This window comes from Micropterus dolomieu, linkage group LG10 (genome assembly GCF_021292245.1).
Source record: "Micropterus dolomieu isolate WLL.071019.BEF.003 ecotype Adirondacks linkage group LG10, ASM2129224v1, whole genome shotgun sequence".
Classification (NCBI taxonomy): Eukaryota; Metazoa; Chordata; class Actinopteri; order Centrarchiformes; family Centrarchidae; genus Micropterus; species Micropterus dolomieu.
Genome location: NC_060159.1, coordinates 13,923,765 through 13,941,551, shown reverse-complemented (window position 1 = coordinate 13,941,551; position 17,787 = coordinate 13,923,765). Strand labels below are relative to the sequence as shown.

The following is a 17,787-nucleotide window of genomic DNA, read 5'->3' as shown; positions in this document are numbered from 1 at the left end:
CTAAGCACCTCCGTGACGCATTATCTAAAGATATAGTTTCCCTTGATGGGATCGCCCTGACCTCCAGCACCACTTTGAGGAATCTTGGAGTTATCTTTGATCAGGACATGTCGTTTAAGTCTCACATTAAGCAAATTTCAAGGAACGCCTTTTTTCACCTACGTAATATTGCAAAAATCAGGAACATCCTGTCTAAAAATGATGATCCATGCATTTGTTACTTCTAGGCTGGATTACTGCAATTCTTTATTATCAGGCTGCTCGAAAAAGTCCATTAAGACTCTTCAGCTGATTCAGAATGCTGCAGCTCGTGTTCTGACAGGAACCAGGAAAATAGATCACATTTCTCCTGTTTTAGCTTCTCTGCATTGACTTCCAGTAAAATCCAGAATAGAATTTAAAATCATTCTTACCTACAAAGCTCTTAATGGTCAGGCACCATCTTATCTTAAAGAGCTCATAGTACCTTACTACCCCACCAGAGCACTGCGCTCCCAGAATGCAGGGTTACTTGTGGTTCCTAGAGTCTCCAAAAGTAGACTAGGAGCCAGAGCGTTCAGTTATCAAGCTCCTCTCCTGTGGAACCAGGTTCCAGTTTGGGTTCAGGAGGCAGATACCATCTCCACATTTAGTAGACTTTCCTCTTTGATAAAGCTTATAGTTAGGGCTGGCTCAGGTGAGTCCTGAACCATCCCTTAGTTATGCTGCTATAGGCCTAGACTGCCGGGGCATTTCCTATGATGCACTGAGCTCCTCTCTCCTCTACTTTCTCTCCCTCTGTATGCAACCTCATCCCATTATTGCATGTTACTAACACAACTTCTCCCCTTTCCGGTAGTCTTGTGCTTTCTCGTCCCTCTCCTCCTATCACTTCCTGCAGGTGTTTCTGGTTCTGGAGCTGTGGAGTCTGGATCTGTGGCTGCGGGTCACCTGCTGCTCCCGTGTTCCTGCTCGACACCACACAACTATTGTTACTAGTCCTATTGTTATTATAATCATTAACATTACAATGATTATCATTAACACTACTATAAATATCTATACAACTTTTCATTTAGTCTACAGCAACATCACCTTTACTGTCTGTACCTCTGTGTGTGTATATTATGTAGAGAGTGTCTCTCTCACCCCCCGGAAGTTTTTCCTTGCCTCTGTCGCCTAGTGCTTGCTCTTCGTGGGAATTGTTGGGCTTCTGTAAATAACATCAGAGTATGGTCTAGACCTGCTCTTTTATGAAAAGCGCTGTGAGATAACTGTTGTTGTGATTGGCGCTATATAAATAAAATTTGAATATCAAATTATATAGAATCACAAGGTGATTTAGGTGCAGCTCTTTTTTTTTGCTAAACCACAAAATGTCTAGTATGATATTAATAACACTGCCTTGAATGTGCTTGTAAAGGATTAAGTAGTTTCTCACAAAAACACACCTCATGCCCAGGCCCCGCCCAGTGCTGTATTTTCTCTCTCCCTTAATAATAAGCCCTTGAATAACGAAGACCAATGACAACAGATGTAATTGGTCTCAATAAATAGCACCATGTCTTCTTTCCACTGAAGTGACAAAAAGCGAAACTCAACTACAAGGTTCTTAAATGGCAACAGCAGCAGATGCTTTTCTTTGACATTTATGTAGGCTATGCATCCTCTGCCAATAAATGTGCTGTGATAACAGGAACATAGAGCTTTAAACACAACACTTTCATCTAGTTGCTTTTTTTTTTTTGTTTGTTTGTTTACACACTTTAACATATAAATGAACGTCTGTTATATTCAAGACTTTGCCAAACAAGTTCAAGACTGATTAACCGCTTGGTAAATCTGTATTCGCAGTTTTATAGTTTTTAAATCTGGTTTTGAGCCACCCAGCTATGATTGGTTTGTCAGAGCTGAAGGGGGGGTGTCGTCATGAGAACTGAACAAGCCGCCATTGCTGTAAACAGTGGACTGTCTCTGTATTTCTAAACAAAAGCCTGAGGCGAGCTCACCTACATGTTTACTGTACATCATGAGCACGCATCGACAGTGTTTGTGTAATTCCACTCACTGCCAGAAGGGGAGACAAAAGTTCTGCACCGCAGGTTTAATTTTCATAAAGAGTTTGTTTAGGGATGAGCTAATGAGACATAGAAACATTTTCATTTTAATACTTATCAACAATGGACTTCTTAGATGCAATAGGAGGAGGAAAAACAAGAAAAATACGTTGGACACCTTTATCAATTGAATACAATGAATCCCAGCAGCAATGTGAGGCTAGCTGCATAAACTACTGAAGCTTTCTGTTAGTTGACAATTTAGCCTCACAGGAATTAAGTACACGGTCTGTGGCATATAGAATATTATGTTGGTGTAGTCCTTCAGAGAAGAAGAGGTGTAAATTTCACAACTGTAATTTTTCCAATTCGTACTGGCTCTACAACCTTTATTTTAAAGTATTTATCCACTTCACTGTAATACCTGCCCATCTTGAACAGTCATGTTTTAATGGTCCCATTAAATGTTTAACATGATTCCACCCAATTGTGGCCTCTCTCCATATGTGTGTCCCCCCCCCCATTTGAAAAGAAAATTCAAAAAAGTTTGAATACTGGTGTGTACAATCTTTACCCTAGGCCCTACGGTGTGACTGAGTGTATGCAAATGTTTATCAGGCCAAAGTTAAGGGCTAAATAAACATGGTTGTAAATTATTGTTGCAAATGTCAACAGAAATATTGCACTTCGCAAATTTAGCATATCCCTTGACTGAATGAAATATGTGTACATATATTATGTGTGCATATCATATTATTGTACAAATCATCATGTTAAAAGAATGAATGAAAAATACCCAAGTGCTCCAGCGGTGATGAAGACCACCCAGAGGCGTCCCAGATCGAGTGTAGCAGCATAGACTATCATCCCCACCAGAGACATGAAGTAGACTGCGAGGGTTGTCTGCCTGGAAATATAAACAGTGAACACTGTAATCATCATTAGCACGATGCAGTATTGCAGTATTTTGTGTGGATACACACGTTACATTATAGACAGCTTCAATATTTGAATGGTTCTTTGTGGAGTTTTTGATCACTAGTAGCGCAATAGACATTTTTATGAGCAGTTTGTTTTTGTGCATGCACAGCATGATGTACGTGCACACTCACGGGCACGCAGGTCTTGCACTCTTCCTCTGATACACAGGTGAACTAACACGGCAGTGCGCCCACAAAGCCAGTGAACAAGAAGATTGTTAGCTAGTAAACATATATTTAAACAGTGCAAGTTTCACAATGTTCAAAAACATCACCTTAGCAGATGTTTTATGGGGAAAGAAATGCATTAACACGTTTGTTAGACCACAAGGATACACACAATGCGTTTTGCCGAGTAACACTGAATGTACATAAACATTGTCTATTTACAGGAAAACTTCAGAGCACCTTTAACACGGGCTTTATAATAATTATATTATTCAATTATAACTTGAATTATAATTATATGAGACATGTATGGAGAGAATACATGTGAGATGTCACATCCCTTGCTTAAATCTGTCAATTTCAGTAAATTCAATCAGATTTAAAGAGTATTTTGCAACAAAAATTACCATACTTTTATAAATTTTGAATAATATGTATAAACATTAGTATTTGCCTATTTTATACCAAGTCCGTCAACTGCAGATCGTGCAAATTTCATCTTTGTTAGCATTTTACATGTATGTTCTAACATCTTCTTTTAAGGAATAGATATATTTGATGTCTTAAATCTCAATTTATACTGTTTATATAATATCTAAAAGAAATGTGCTCATCTGACAAACTTAGTTTTGTGCTAAGCGTATTGTTGTAAGCCAAGTCATTTCTTAGGTCGGCAAGGCAAATTCCTTTGTTTTTGTTGTTCACTGAAGACATTTGGGTTTAAGATCAAAAGATGAGTATGAGAAACAAAAGCTCTCATTTCATGGTATTCACATCTAGATGTTTGAATCCACCCATTTTTCAAATGAGCAAAACTATTGTAACATGTTACTGACAGGTGTTGCCTTTTAGGTTGATTGTCCAAACATTAAATAGCTCTGCATGACTAGTCTAAGTTTTCATCCTTGGTTCAAACCTATAAAGACTGCATTTCCTGTTAAAGAGGATAAACAAACATGAAGACCAGAGAGCTGTCTATGGGAGAAAAGCAAGCCATTGTCAAGCTGAGAAAAGACGGAAAATCGACCAGAGCCATTGGACAAACATTGGGCATAGCTAGCACAACAATTTGGAGCAACAGAGGTCGGCCAAGGAAAACAACAGTAGTTGATGACAGAAATATCGTGAGAGCTGTGAAGAAAACCCCCAAAACATCAGTAAGTGACATCAGCAACGACCTCCACAGTGCAGGGGTGAAGGTATCACAATCCACTGTTCAAAGAAGATTCAGAGAGCAGAAATGTAGAGGCCACACCACAAGATGCAAACCACTCATCAGCAGAAAGAATCGTAAGGCCAGATTGAAATTTGCAAAGAAGTACAGAGATGAACCGCAAAAGTCCTGGAACACAATCTTATGGACTGATGAGACAGAAATTATTCTCTACCAAAGTGATGGAAAGGCCAACGTGTGGAGAAAGAAAGGAACCGCTTATGATCCGAAGCATACAAGCTCATCTGTGAAGCATGGTGGAGGTAATGTCATGGCTTGGGCGTGCATGGCTGATTCTGGAACAGGCTCATTAATATTTATTGATGATGTAACTGATGATGGTAGCAGCAGAATGAATTGTCTGTAAATATGTGGGGAAAAGGGTCTGTCACACGAGTGATATATTTTGAATAAATTCATGAAAAAACTGTATTTTGATAAACAGTTCTGTAAATGTGTGGCCATTTGGTGTATTATCACAGTATAACCAAAAAACAAATCTGACTCATCAGTTTGCTGGAAAATGTGATATGTGACATGCAAATCAGTGTACATTTAATAAGGAAATACCTTATTTATTAAAAAACATAATAAATAATTCATATTATATAATTAATGTAATTCATTAATTTATGTATACTTTCAGCTTGTAAAGTTTCATTGTGATAGATATAGTTGGTAGAAAGCCTTTTTGACTTTTGGCCTTGAAAAGTTTTTTAAAAAAGTGCAGTATAGGATCCTACAGAATTTTCAACAATATTGAAATGTTGACATTAGTATTGAGACTGGGCAATCACAGTGTAATCAGAATACATGCGTGTGTAATTCAAATGTCTGGATTAGACAACAAAGCCAAGTGGGACTGACCATGTTCCTGCATGTAGCCACAAAACACACCTGAATACCCTAAACGCTTGTAAATAAGACAGAGTGGGGTTGACTGCAGCTCTCCACAGGGTAAACACTGCTGTCTCTACACAGTGAGAGGGCCCATAGGACAAGCACAAGAGGTCAGAAAGATCAATGTTAGAGCAGCATGCTGCACCTGGATAAGCAGACACAGAGCCCCAACAGCCAACATGTAAACACCAAACAAGAGATGAGAAGCAAAATTACAATAAACAGAAAAAAAATGTGTTCAGCGGAACAAATACAGTTAGAAAAACAGTCCAGTTAAATACAGTTAAAAACAGTAAAAAAGTGAAGTCATAAACTTTGTCAATCAATCAGTCACAGAATCTTCTTTTTTTGTTAAATTATCCACCACGTGAACTTCAGCTTTAGCTCCCTCTCTGTGCATCTTTATGATTCTCAACACGTACTTGTAGGTTTTAGTTTTGTCCAACCAAACGCCACAGATCAGTGAGCCGACCATCCCCGCAATGACAATGGTAAGGCCAATCCTCCCAGCATTCACCTCTTCTCCCTAAAGTGTCAAAGAAGAAAGGACATAGGTTAGTGACCTTGTGCCCTAACATACTAAGGAAAGGCAAGGCAGTTTCAGAGAAAGCAGACATTCTTTCAAGCCTGGTAGCTGTGGTGACTTTGAGTGAGTTTCTACATTAATCTAGTGTCACAGCAATCATTTCTCCACACCTCCTATTGATGGAGAGTAAAATTAAAATAAAAGCAACATAAAATTATACACATATTTGAGCAGCAGCCTGTATTGATGCTTCAATAAAGATAAGCATCCCATTTCCCCATAGTTTCAGTCTACTTGCCCTGTGTGAAAGTGTTACTATAGACATTACTATTACTACTATTACTACATTCCTGTTTTTTAGTCTTGCCTGACTCACCTTCCCATGACCTGTAAATGTATCTTTGATGTACTACTTAAATATCAGTGAACTAGTTTATCAAGCCCTGAAATGTCAAAATGTTGGGAGTGTAACAAGAGTTTTGGTTCATTTCAGGTCAACACAGAGGAAACACTAAAGCAAAATGCTGTCTTACCGCTAATTTATATTGTATGTGCATTCATGTAGAGACACAGTAGGCAGAACTTACAGGGTAATGCTCGATGATCATGCGGTTCAGAAGGGTGCCAACAGCATAGAAACAACCCACGTTCAAACCTGTGAGTTGGGAAATGTTGTCAAACAAAGTCTGGACACCACAAACCACTGGACAAAAACATCTTTCAGAAAAATGTTTCACAATGTTAAGGAAACGTTGAGCGTGAATTCTGAAACCTTCAATGTGAGCAGTGGAAGGGTTTTAGTTTTGAGTTGTGTCAAATGAACCTAATCAGGCTAGTTTCCGAAACAGAGAGCTGATCCAAACCAAGGATTTCTATAAAAGGATAGGTCTGCACTGAGTGTCTTGAGTCTTGAGATAAAGTCAGTAACTCAGACAAACTACACACAAAGATACACCTGCTTTAAAAAAAACCCATTAACAACAAACATTAACAACATTTTTGGAAAAGAGCGTGATAAAATTAGTGAGGATGTAAACATAACAATTAGTATCTAAATATTTTTTACTGTGTAAATGAGCCGGTTACTTGAATATAACTGAACATTTAGGATCAGCAGCTACAGCTCAGTGAAACAGACAGGGACAGGTGGAGCTGCAGCCTGCAGGACACAGAGTAATGGTCACAGGTAAATTTGAGACCAAGTGAACTCTGCATAGTTGTCTTACAAACTCCCAAAGATCATTATGCAGGAAGACAGAAGGACAGAGACACGCACGATAATAATAGTCACATGAACTGTGTCACATGAAATTCGTAAAATAGTCCACAGCTGTTGGGCATGCAGTATTTGCTATGACTTGATTGACGTTACAAATCTGACAGACTGCAAAGAAGAGTTGGGTCACGTCGATCAAATACATTTGTTAAACATTGTCACACCATAAACAAACTTTGGACCCCTCCAGGACAAAGTCCCTCTCATTTCAGGAGCTTTTGAATAACTAATGACTTGTGTGCTTTTTTTTGTTTAGGAGATTTAAAGATAAACCTTGTTAAGCTTTAAAGGTTGGAGTGTTGAGGCTTTCTTGGAAATCAGTTAAGGGTTTTCAGTGCTAATATAACAGCTATTATCCAGGAGAATCACTAACTGGTGTGGTTTTGGAGAATAATTTCCCCCACTTACTCAAGATGCATTTTAAAGCACAGAAAGAAGAAATTACCTATCTCCCTTATTTTAAAATAACATATTTATATTATTATACTGTATCATAAAAATAATGAATAATGCAATTTAATAAATAGTACTTTGGAGAAAAGTGATGACCAACCATAAGTGATGATGAGGAGGATGAAGGGCCTGTTGCGGAGCAGTCTGAGGATGGAGGCAATGTAGGAGTACTGCTCTGGTGGGATGCTACGAGCTGTTGCCTGGGCCTGAGTCGGAGGCAGTTCAGGTCGCTCCTGGAAGACTGATATAAGGAGAGACCAAAATCTGTAACGTAAAACACAGCAAACCCAAATACCAACAGCAAATTTTACACTTACATTCATTCATCTACACAAACTAACGTTGTTTTGGAAGTTTATCAGGCTCTGCAACCGCCTGACTGAAAGAAATACCACACTGCATCTGCATAATAACTCACTAGGAGGGTATTAGAGTTTCAATTTGGAACATGAAAAGTGGTGGGGGCATAGGGGGCTCAGGTTAGGGGTGTGAAGAGACACTTAGCTTGCGAGACATCGTGATATGCGAAATTAAGTTCACAAGAACAAGACAAAAAGATTCTTAAACAGTTTTATAAAGATATCCTCAATGCCGAGATATATGGGGGTGGGGGGTCTGGGGCGACCTCCCCCAGGAAATTTTGATCATTAAACACTTCATTTCCTGCATTCTGGTGAACGTTTCTGCACCAATATATGGTGGAAATGTTTTTATTTATCTAAAAGGAAACGTATAAGGAAATGTATAAATATAATAGAATATAATGCAGTGCAGCTCTCAGGCATTCTTGCTTTCAGATCTCTTTCTCCTGGAGATCAACTTTTCTCATGCAATATCATCCCTGCTGAGGCAACATGTATGCATGATTAGTCTTCCCTCCTCTTTTGTCATGTTCAAAGAGAGAGAACGGAAAACTTGGCCAAAAAGAAACTGTGTCTTCAGTTACTTTTTTTGGCTATGCACATTTGTTTCTTCTATATTTTAATTGCATTGCATGTTTTCTTAAAGTGCAAATAAACCCTTCTAAAGGCATTTCACTGAAAGCTATATTTCAGAATGTTTTTTCACAAATGATGCTTTCAAAACGGGGGACTTGCCCCCAGCGTCCCCAGTGTAAATGACACCTATGTTTAACTGGCTTAACTGGCTAAAGCAACAGAAGCATCATATTGGGCATTATGTTTGTCCTCTTGATACAAATAAACAAGACTGCAACTTTCTAAATGTCCTCCACATGCAAGTCTAAAAAAAGTGCATGGATCTTTGCCCCAGCACAGATGAGACGTCTTTATTTTGTGTACTATCATCTTGAACAGCTCCAAAGATGTGGAATGGGACACATCCAGACACAGTCAGACATGTCCATGCACATACGGTATGCTTAACACACCTCCACATAATGCATGATGAAGATACCCTTATATTCTTCCCATAAGCGTTTCTCAGGCAGACGGACAGTAGGCCGGTCTCTGACCCACCTTCTGGGGTGATAACTGTGATGTGACCTGTTTTAGTCACTCTTTATCCTGGGTGAAAACACGTGCCCCTAGGCCTCATTGGAAATCACAGTTGTGGTTCTTGGAGCTAAACCAGCCTTTCTCCCTCCAGCAAATCTGACCACTTTTCAGTGACCAGCTCTCAGGAATCCTGTGAAACTGTCCTACTCTTTATTTACTCATTATTAAGGATCTAAGGTGCATTTTACTTTGTGTGCGGTCATTCAAATGAAACCGAATAACAAGTGTTATTCAGCTAGACTTTGGAGTGCACATACTGTTAACAGTTTATGCATGTTAATTTTCCGTCAACAGCCCGGGGGATTCCCCTTTACCAATCAACCACAGGCACTCATGTCTTAATGCAGACTTTCTTTGTGGTTAACTTTGGTTGCCAATTTTGTTTAGAGGAAAGCAGCAGCCAAACTTCTTCTCTCACCTCTCTTTGAACACAGTTTATGCAAATCTCTGAATCCTGGGACTTTGTCTGCCCTGCTGACTCACAGGCCTGTTGCAGGGCTACAGATGGCCCTGCCAGCAGGACAACCCTCACACATGGCATCTTGCACGTATGTGTGAGGGTGTGTTATGTGTGTGAGTAAATGTGTCATATCATGAAACTACTGTGGCCAACTGGTATGAATTATCTCGCTGGAGTAACCAAGAGCAGCATAAGTCACATCCCTTGCCCAGTACCACAGTATCCATCGCATGACCAAAAGTGGAGGACAGCCTATACTTCCTGCACAGAATCAGAGTCCTGATCAATCTTAATACAGCGAAAGCTTTGTCTACAGAGTTACACGATGTGGATGAATTGTACATTTTATTCTTTATTTCTAGTATATCTATCTTTCAATTGCACTGTTTATAATAAATAAAATAAATCAGTGGCTCCTAATGTGGGGATTGGGTCCCCCAGAAGGGGATCAATATAAAGGGTCACAAGATGATTTTCATAGTAGGAAGTTCTGCTACAATACATTTGGTTTAATTTCTCTAATCTTTTCTTCTGAAAAAGCGTACACTTGAACCTTATTCATGCACCTAAAATGTATTCAGATGAAACGGTCTGAGAGGAAAATCCCTCTTCCAGTAAGAGCACAACTCATAGATGTGTGCACTGGGATGAGCGTTGCAAGAACTTTGTGTTGAAGGAATAGTTTGACACTTTCTTGCCGACAGTTTGATGAGAAGATAGACTCTCTACTCTCATCTCTGTGGGGTAAATGTGAGACTCTTAATGTAGCTTAGCATGAGGACGCGAAATGGGGAAAACCACTAGCTTGACTCCATTAAAAAGCTAAAACAAATTTGCCTACTAGCACCTCTAAAAGGTAATAAATTAAGACATTACATCTGTTTTGTTGTTTCTGTACAAAAACTGAAATGAAGTTACTGCGTCCATAGTATATAAAATAACTCTGTTGTAAAACAACATGGAATAACTTGTTAACCAGGGTGGCAATGGGACAGTGGATAAGATATGTGCTTTTGGTGTGAGAGACCTAGGTTCGATTTCCACTGTGACACATCCACCGATATGTCCTTGAAAAAAATCACTTGACATATGTAGCAATTGTACATCGCTTTGCATCAGCTAAATGAGTAAAAGGTAATTACTGAGCTGTAGACAGACATGAGTGTGGTGCCGGTGTTCTCATCTTACTCCTGGCAAGAAAGCAAATACCAAAATGTTCTATTAAAAAGGTCACAAAAAAACACTAAAATAAATTATGAAATGAGCAATGAGCAAATGAGCACAGAACGAGCTGAAGTCTCTATTATAAAGGTTCTTCATTAACGACAGGAGACTGCAGTTAAAATACTAACAACCCTGACAGTCCGAGTCTTCTATGGAATGCCTTCACAAGCATCCTTTTGTGTGTCTGAATACAGAACGCTTATGAGCGCTCGCGCCCTCCCCCAGCCCTGACAGGACAACAGCTTTTTCATGCAACTTGTTCCTCCTCTCTGACAACGACCCAGCCCAGTGTTCTCTATAGAAAAGGACCACACACCATAGTTTGCTACTATACGGAACTGTACTGACTAACCACTTCTGTTATTTATCTACCTCCTCCTTAAATGACACAGTGAATGATTCAAGTTTTCGCCACAGTAAAAATAGACAGAAAAACCAAATGTGACGCGCTAAACGTGCAATTACAAATATAAACGCTGAGATCATTTATAATGGGGTAGATGGTCCAAGAGGGTCCAAATGCAGGGGTAGCAGATAAAGCAGACTAGAAATCAGCATTTTTCCTAACAACTCATATCCTGTTTGTCATGTCACATGTAACCCTAGTCACGCCACTTCCCACAACCAGAAGATGCTTTATCCTTTTGTGGTCATAGGTCCTCTATTCCTAATAACTCTATATCATATCTAAGTATATCTAACATGTACTTAAATAATACTGTTTTTTTTTCAGTATGCTGAAGCACTCTTGTACTTTTGTGCCCATTCTTGTGACATTTCTCAAGACTTTACTTGTTTCACAACAGTATCCATTTTGTCAATCTCCCCTTGAGGGAGGCTTTTGTGTTGTTGTGAACATGCTGTTCAGCACTTTTCTTTCCCACTGAATGGTGCTTCTTGTCAGAGTGTGTATGCTCTAAATTAAAACTATCATCAGGTAGAGCCACCAAATAAAGAAATCCCATAGGACTAAGCGAAAAAGGGCCTAGACAATATACATCAAAAGCTCTGAGTATGTTTCTGAGGGAAAATATGAAAAAGTGGAAAAATATAAATTTCACAAACTTTACTGCTTCATTTACCACTTCCCCTCTTTATCCATTCACAAAAATATGGTTGGTTACACGGTACAGTAAAAATCTGTTGAAAAATGTACATTTTATGTAAATTCAAAAACTGCCGAAACTGCAGAAAACACCGTTCATGGTATCTAGCCATGCAGGAAGTTTCAGTTTTATCTGGTTTTAGAGATGTCTGGCTCTGAAAATACTGCTGCCATTCCAACATGATGGAGGTGAGTAAAACTTCTTTTGAGCTGAACAAAGCATTGAGAAATTGCATTTTGAAAAACTGCACACCACCAGGTAATGCCGGAAACAATGCCCTGGTTACTCAACTAGTTCCCTTCAAAGTAATTGTCCCAATTAAAATTTGAAAATGCTTTGAGCAGCATAAACCAAATCCATTCACTTATTGTATTGAGTTATTGTATTGTGAGTTCATGTCTCAAAATGATGGCACATAAAACCAAAACTGTGCACTAGACTGACATGCTACATCAGTGATTCCCAACCAGGGGTTACTAGTTAGCAAGCAAGCACACAAGTCTAAATAGGTAGCTAAAAGTAATGGATAAATGGTTGGAACATTTATCTTTACTCTGTGGTAGTAGTATGATTGCAGTCTAAACCAGCCTTAACATCGGTTGGGAACAACTGTGCTACGTGGCAAATCTTACCAAAGACAACAAGGACGAAGAGTAAGGTAGCCACTCCTGCTGTGATGTAGAACATGACGCTGATGTGGTGAGCCAGCTCGTCCATGTCTTCCGCATTAGGCACCAGAATGGGAGGCACAAGGAACCCAATTGCAATACCCAGCTATAAGACAATGAACACATATAACACAAATGAAAGAAAAAACACAGCTTAAAAGTGACCATGTAATATCACGGAATATCTATAACTCAAAGGTGGCTTAAAAACAGAAAAGTTTTGACTTGTATCCTATTGTTGCCACATATTTTCTGAATCTCATACATACTGACTGAGTGTTACAACGACATGTGTGTTTGGTGTGAAGGAGCTAGCTGGGTAAAAGGGTAGTAGGTACAGGTCATACGCAAGTCACACTTGGGGTCACTTGCAGACATCAGGCCTCAGTAGCTCATACCGCTGTATTCTATCTGTGGGTGCATGACGACAGCTGTGTAGATAGGGACGAGCTGTTGCCTTGGCAGCCAAGGACGAGCGATACGGTGCTCTTCTTCAGTTTTAGATGCATTAGAGTTCAACATCCAATAACATGGTTTCACATAGTTGTATGCATATGAAAGATAGCCTGAGTTTCTTGACACCTTCTTTATCAATAAGGGTTGACCAGCTCCCAAGAATTTGTTTCACATTTGGTAGCTATTACTGTTTGTTTTGACACCAGTGTATATTACACTCATTTAATAGTATTTAGGGCTCTAAATGTAAATTGAATAATTTTAAGACCTACTTGCTCTTTAAAAGGTAGATATCAAGTTATCCACAGTACATGATATGAAGACACAGTTGCCTCACATCTTGGTTGTCAAATAAATTTTAACCATCAACAGATATTTTGCACTACTCATGTAGAATTCACATGTGCAGGTCAATGATACCCAGTGATAACAAACCACATTATTGTCTTATTATTACCAAAACAGGCTGCCATTTAAACATGTTTTAAAAGCATCTATGTGATCAGACACATTCAACACAGAATTTCACAATTGGGAAAGAGTGCTTTTACATTTAAACAGCTAAACAGACAAAGTATGACAAGATGGTTTCATCGAACAGTTAACACAATTTTCTCAGGACTCTTTCACCAGAACACTAGAGGTCTTATGCGACTCTGGCATCCAGTGCAGCCCTGCAAAATCTACAGACAGCTGTCAGACAGCCACGCTATGCAGACCCTGCTGCAAAACTGTCAGATATTCAGACCAACCTGGTTTCCCAGAACTCCTATGGAACAAGCAGTTGACACCTCTTCCTCTCCAAACCACACTGAGGCAAGGTAAGAAGGAATACCAAGGACAAACACCGTGGCAACTGAGCACACAAACTGGCCAAAAAAAGTGACTGTGAACAGATTGGGACTGGCACTACCAATTTTGATCCAAGCACCAATGCAGTTAAAGGCCGACCCGACAAGGACAATATCCCGGATTCCCCTGTTGTCCAGAAGCCACAGGACAGGCAGAATAAGCGGAATGTAAGTGAGCAGGTAGATCATGGACAACCAGTCGATGGCCAGAGAGTCAGTGTTATAGAAGCGCATGAATATGTTGCTTATAATGCCGTACTGAAGCCAAATGAAGGCATTGCTGGCTGAGACGGCACTGAAGAGAAACAGCATGAACCAGCGACGATGGTAAAGTTTGGTTTCAGCCTTGAGGACCAGCTCTGCCTGATCACCTTGTAAAGCCTCAACGTCTAACCGTGAACCAGCGGAGATGGCTCTGCCTAAAGCTCCTGGACTCCACTGCAGCGAAACGAGGCCCGGAGCGAGATTCTCTGCAGCCTTGGACCACATCCACGCTTCACCACCGAGTTCAGAATTTGCATGGTTGCCTTTCAAAGTATTGTTTTGTGGCATTTCAACTGTCCTAAAGTGGGCCACTGGAGCGTGAGAGGTCTTAAAATTTCAGAGCTTGCTGTCCTGTGTACCAACTGCCTGTTGTAGAAAGATGCTTTTCTCAGAGAAGCCAGAGAGCAAGCACAGTTGGAGTTACTGGAGTCCATTCACAACTCACTGCACATTTCTTTTGTCCTGTCATATGATGTTAATTTAGGGAATCGTCCAATTCTACCTAAACCACTCCTACCTACTCAGACTTGACCTCTTTAGTCTGAATAACATAACATATTTCTCTGTTGAACTTTAATAAAGTCTAAGAATAACTTATTTGAAAATATTAATGTTTCCAAGTCTTTGTTATTTATCACCTACAGATACCCGTGCCAAAACACATTTACCTAGATCTTTTAGAAGTCTATCAGAAAGCCAGAAAATGTTCTCTCTTACTTACTGAAACCGCATCCAAAAAACCCAGTCCATGCTCTGGGTTACACACAGCAAATCGTCCAGCACTAAGTGATGACTTTTTCGGTGACATTTACTTGGAGTTGATGTACTGTATCACACTTTAAGTGTTGTTTGTTCAAAATCTTAAAGTGTTAAATCTGATGCTTGTGGGCTCATATTAACAGTGGCACGATGCTGATCTTTGCACTCCTGTCTGCTTATTTGGCTGCTCGGGTGGATGATAAAAATGCCCTGCTGCTACTACCCTACTAATTTAAATGAACAAAATACAACAGCAGTACACTAACACTTGTTTTTGTGTTGATCCATTTTCATAGAAGAAAACGGAGCATCACATATGTGAAAAAAGTGTGTGCTATTTATGCAAAGTGACCATCACGAGTTACAGTCTGATAATTGTGTGGAAGAAAAAATTAAGAAAACTATTTGCATGGGTAAAGTCCCACAGCACTGCACATTTAACATATATTAAATGGTCTATCGCATTCAAAAAATGACACCCTGTATTTATTTACAGTTTTGATCTGTTTGTTTGTTTTTGAGTAATTGCACTTAATATAGGCCTAAAAAGAATAGGAATTCTCAGTCTAACAAGAAAGCTTTGAAAAAACTGCAGCAAGAACACATTATGCCACCTATTACAGCCATTAGCTACTGGTTCGTTTTTGGACGGTTCTGCCCTCAGTGTTTCTATCACACAGTGCCTGAAGACATATCAGACATGCATGTATTTGATGTCCCTTCCAAATCGCATCATTTTCCCAACTCTCCTTTAGGTGTTCCTTGGGCCACAGCCAAAAAGTAAGTAAATACAGGGTTGACTACATGTTTTCTGATATGAATCTTATTTGTTCTATGCCAACACATAAAAGTTGTTCTGTGTATGATTGTGTATTTCTTTGAAATGTTTTGTTGTTTGTACTGATTGTGTGTAATTTGTTGTTTTGTGTATTGATGGTGTAGTGTGTTTTCTCTGTTGTTATAGTTCTGCGTGGACCCCAGTCAAAGTAGCTGATGCTTTTTTGCATCAGCTTATAGGGATCCTAATAAATAAAAATCAAATATGCTGTTGAATAATACGTGGCTTTGAGTTGACATAGTTTTGCAGGTGTGTAGAGATTTGTTTCTCCACACTGTTTAATATAACATGATTAGAGAAACTGTTTTGGCTTCATCTCTCGCTGATATTAAGATACATAGTGATGTTGTTAGACTTGTAAAATGTGTCTCTTCTTGCATGCCGGTTCCATGCATATTGCTGTCATTCTCTCACCTTTTCAGCAGAGCAAACAATATTGAGTGTTGTGCGCACAGGAGATCCTCTGTGGTTGCTTGAACGCGCGTAATTACGCACACGTGCCAAATAGAGGTGGGAATGTCCAAATGATCCCGAGTTAGTGGCGCTATTACGTAGTAAAACTTAATAAATCAGTGATCAAGTAGGTGAAGAGCTGATTTGTAACTGACTACAGGACTGCCTTCGTCTCGGCCTACCTGATTCCCGAAGACTCCGATGGAGCAGGCGGTGGACACTTCCTCTGAACCAAACCACACAGACGCGATTCTCGACGGCATCCCGAGGATGAACACCTGCGCGAACGAGCAGCAGAACTGTCCCAGAAAGGTGACGGCGAATAGGTTGTGTCTGACGCTGGCCACTTTGATCCATGTCCCTGCACAGTTGAGCGCTGTGGCCACCAGCGCGATGACCCGGAGCCCCTTTTTGTCCAGCAGCCAGGTCACCGGGAAGATGAAGGGAATGTATGTCAGCATGTAGATCATAGACATCCAGTCTATAGTGAAGGTGCCCACGTTGTAGAATTTCATGAAAATGTTGTTGATGATGCCGTACTGTATCCATTGGAAGGAGTTGCATAGTGAATATGAGCTGAACAGGAGGACAATCATCCAGCGCCGTTTGTACAGATGGGTGGGTGGCAGCGCTACATGACTGTCCAGCTCACTCTGATTGTCGGCGGGCAGATCCGCGTCCCCCGCCTCCAACTTCACATGGTTCTCCAAGTCCGCCTTAGTTTGATCCTCGTGTAGTTGATCTCCTAACGCTGGTTTTTCGTTCATATTAAACAAGTCTCCTCAATACACTCATTGAGTATAACGTTTTTGCTCAACGGATGTGCGTTAAATCACCGCAAACTCCACTGAAAGTGTCTCAAAGTACTTGCCCTGTTACCAGCCCAGCGCTTTCCGTTATGTGTCACGTTAACGACAGATAGGCCTACAGCGTCATGTTTAAACCTACAAGTTCAACTCTCCAGTGCAATCTGAATAGTTAGGCTAATGCGCAAGTAGTGACGGCTCTACAACTTCCAGTTTGTGCAGTACTCTCGGCTCCATTAATTCATTTCCTCCTGAAGTTCGTTCAGTAGTAGGTTAGTAACTTACGCCTGAAGCCAGTGCAGTTTCAGTTAGAGTTACAGACAGTTTCTTGAATGAATATTATCCTTTCTTTCAGATCGACCTTTACCGAGCGTAAACACGTGTAGGAGCGCCTACTGTGACCCTCCACCCGGACCTAAAAACGATTTGGGATCTTGAAAGTACTCGGTCAACGCAAACCAAGGGCGGAGTTTCAAACACTGTTCTTTGTTTTATCTGATCAGCCTGTAACGCTGAGATATCTGACACTGGGACGATTAGTTACGTCCTCAAATATCTGCGGTTCCTTCGATTATAAGGTAGGCTACTTTCTAGTCTAAAAACAGTGCTGATAAAAGGTAATTTATTTTCTCCACTAGCCTAATAATAATAATAGAATGGTTACTAAAAGGGTGAATGACACGAAAGCCTAAGTTGTGTTCAAAGACAGATATGCATTCACACCCACACAAGGCAGACTATGAATGAATGTTTGTGTTTTACAACAAGCTAGGCTACTCTTAACTCCATCTCTCATAATGGTGAGCAGCGCCATCTAGGGACTCTCTCAAAAT

The 17,787-nt window shown here is 40.0% G+C and overlaps 1 protein-coding gene across 1 annotated transcript; it reads right to left on the bottom strand.

Moving 5' to 3' along the window:
• Nucleotides 1–2,789: 2,789 nt before the first annotated feature.
• Nucleotides 2,790–17,574, bottom strand: flvcr2b (FLVCR heme transporter 2b). Its single transcript, XM_046061116.1, has 6 exons — nucleotides 16,331–17,574; nucleotides 12,492–12,633; nucleotides 7,653–7,793; nucleotides 6,411–6,478; nucleotides 5,720–5,823; nucleotides 2,790–2,943 (listed from the first exon to the last, which is right to left on the bottom strand). The coding sequence occupies exons 1-6, from the start codon at nucleotides 16,913–16,915 to the stop codon at nucleotides 2,805–2,807; spliced, it is 1,179 nt and encodes a 392-aa protein (XP_045917072.1). The 5' UTR covers nucleotides 16,916–17,574; the 3' UTR covers nucleotides 2,790–2,804.
• Between the last annotated feature and the right edge of the window lie 213 nt (nucleotides 17,575–17,787).

Excerpts from the sequence above, each read along its gene's own strand:
- flvcr2b (XM_046061116.1), bottom strand. The coding sequence starts at position 16,915 with ATGAACGAAAAACCAGCGTTAGGAGATCAACTACACGAGGATCAAACT. Across the intron at positions 12,634-16,330 it reads TCGGAGTCTTCGGGAATCAG|CTGGGTATTGCAATTGGGTT; the intron begins GTAGGCCGAGAC and ends ATTGTCTTATAG. Across the intron at positions 2,944-5,719 it reads GACAAAACTAAAACCTACAA|GCAGACAACCCTCGCAGTCT; the intron begins GTACGTGTTGAG and ends TTATATTTCCAG.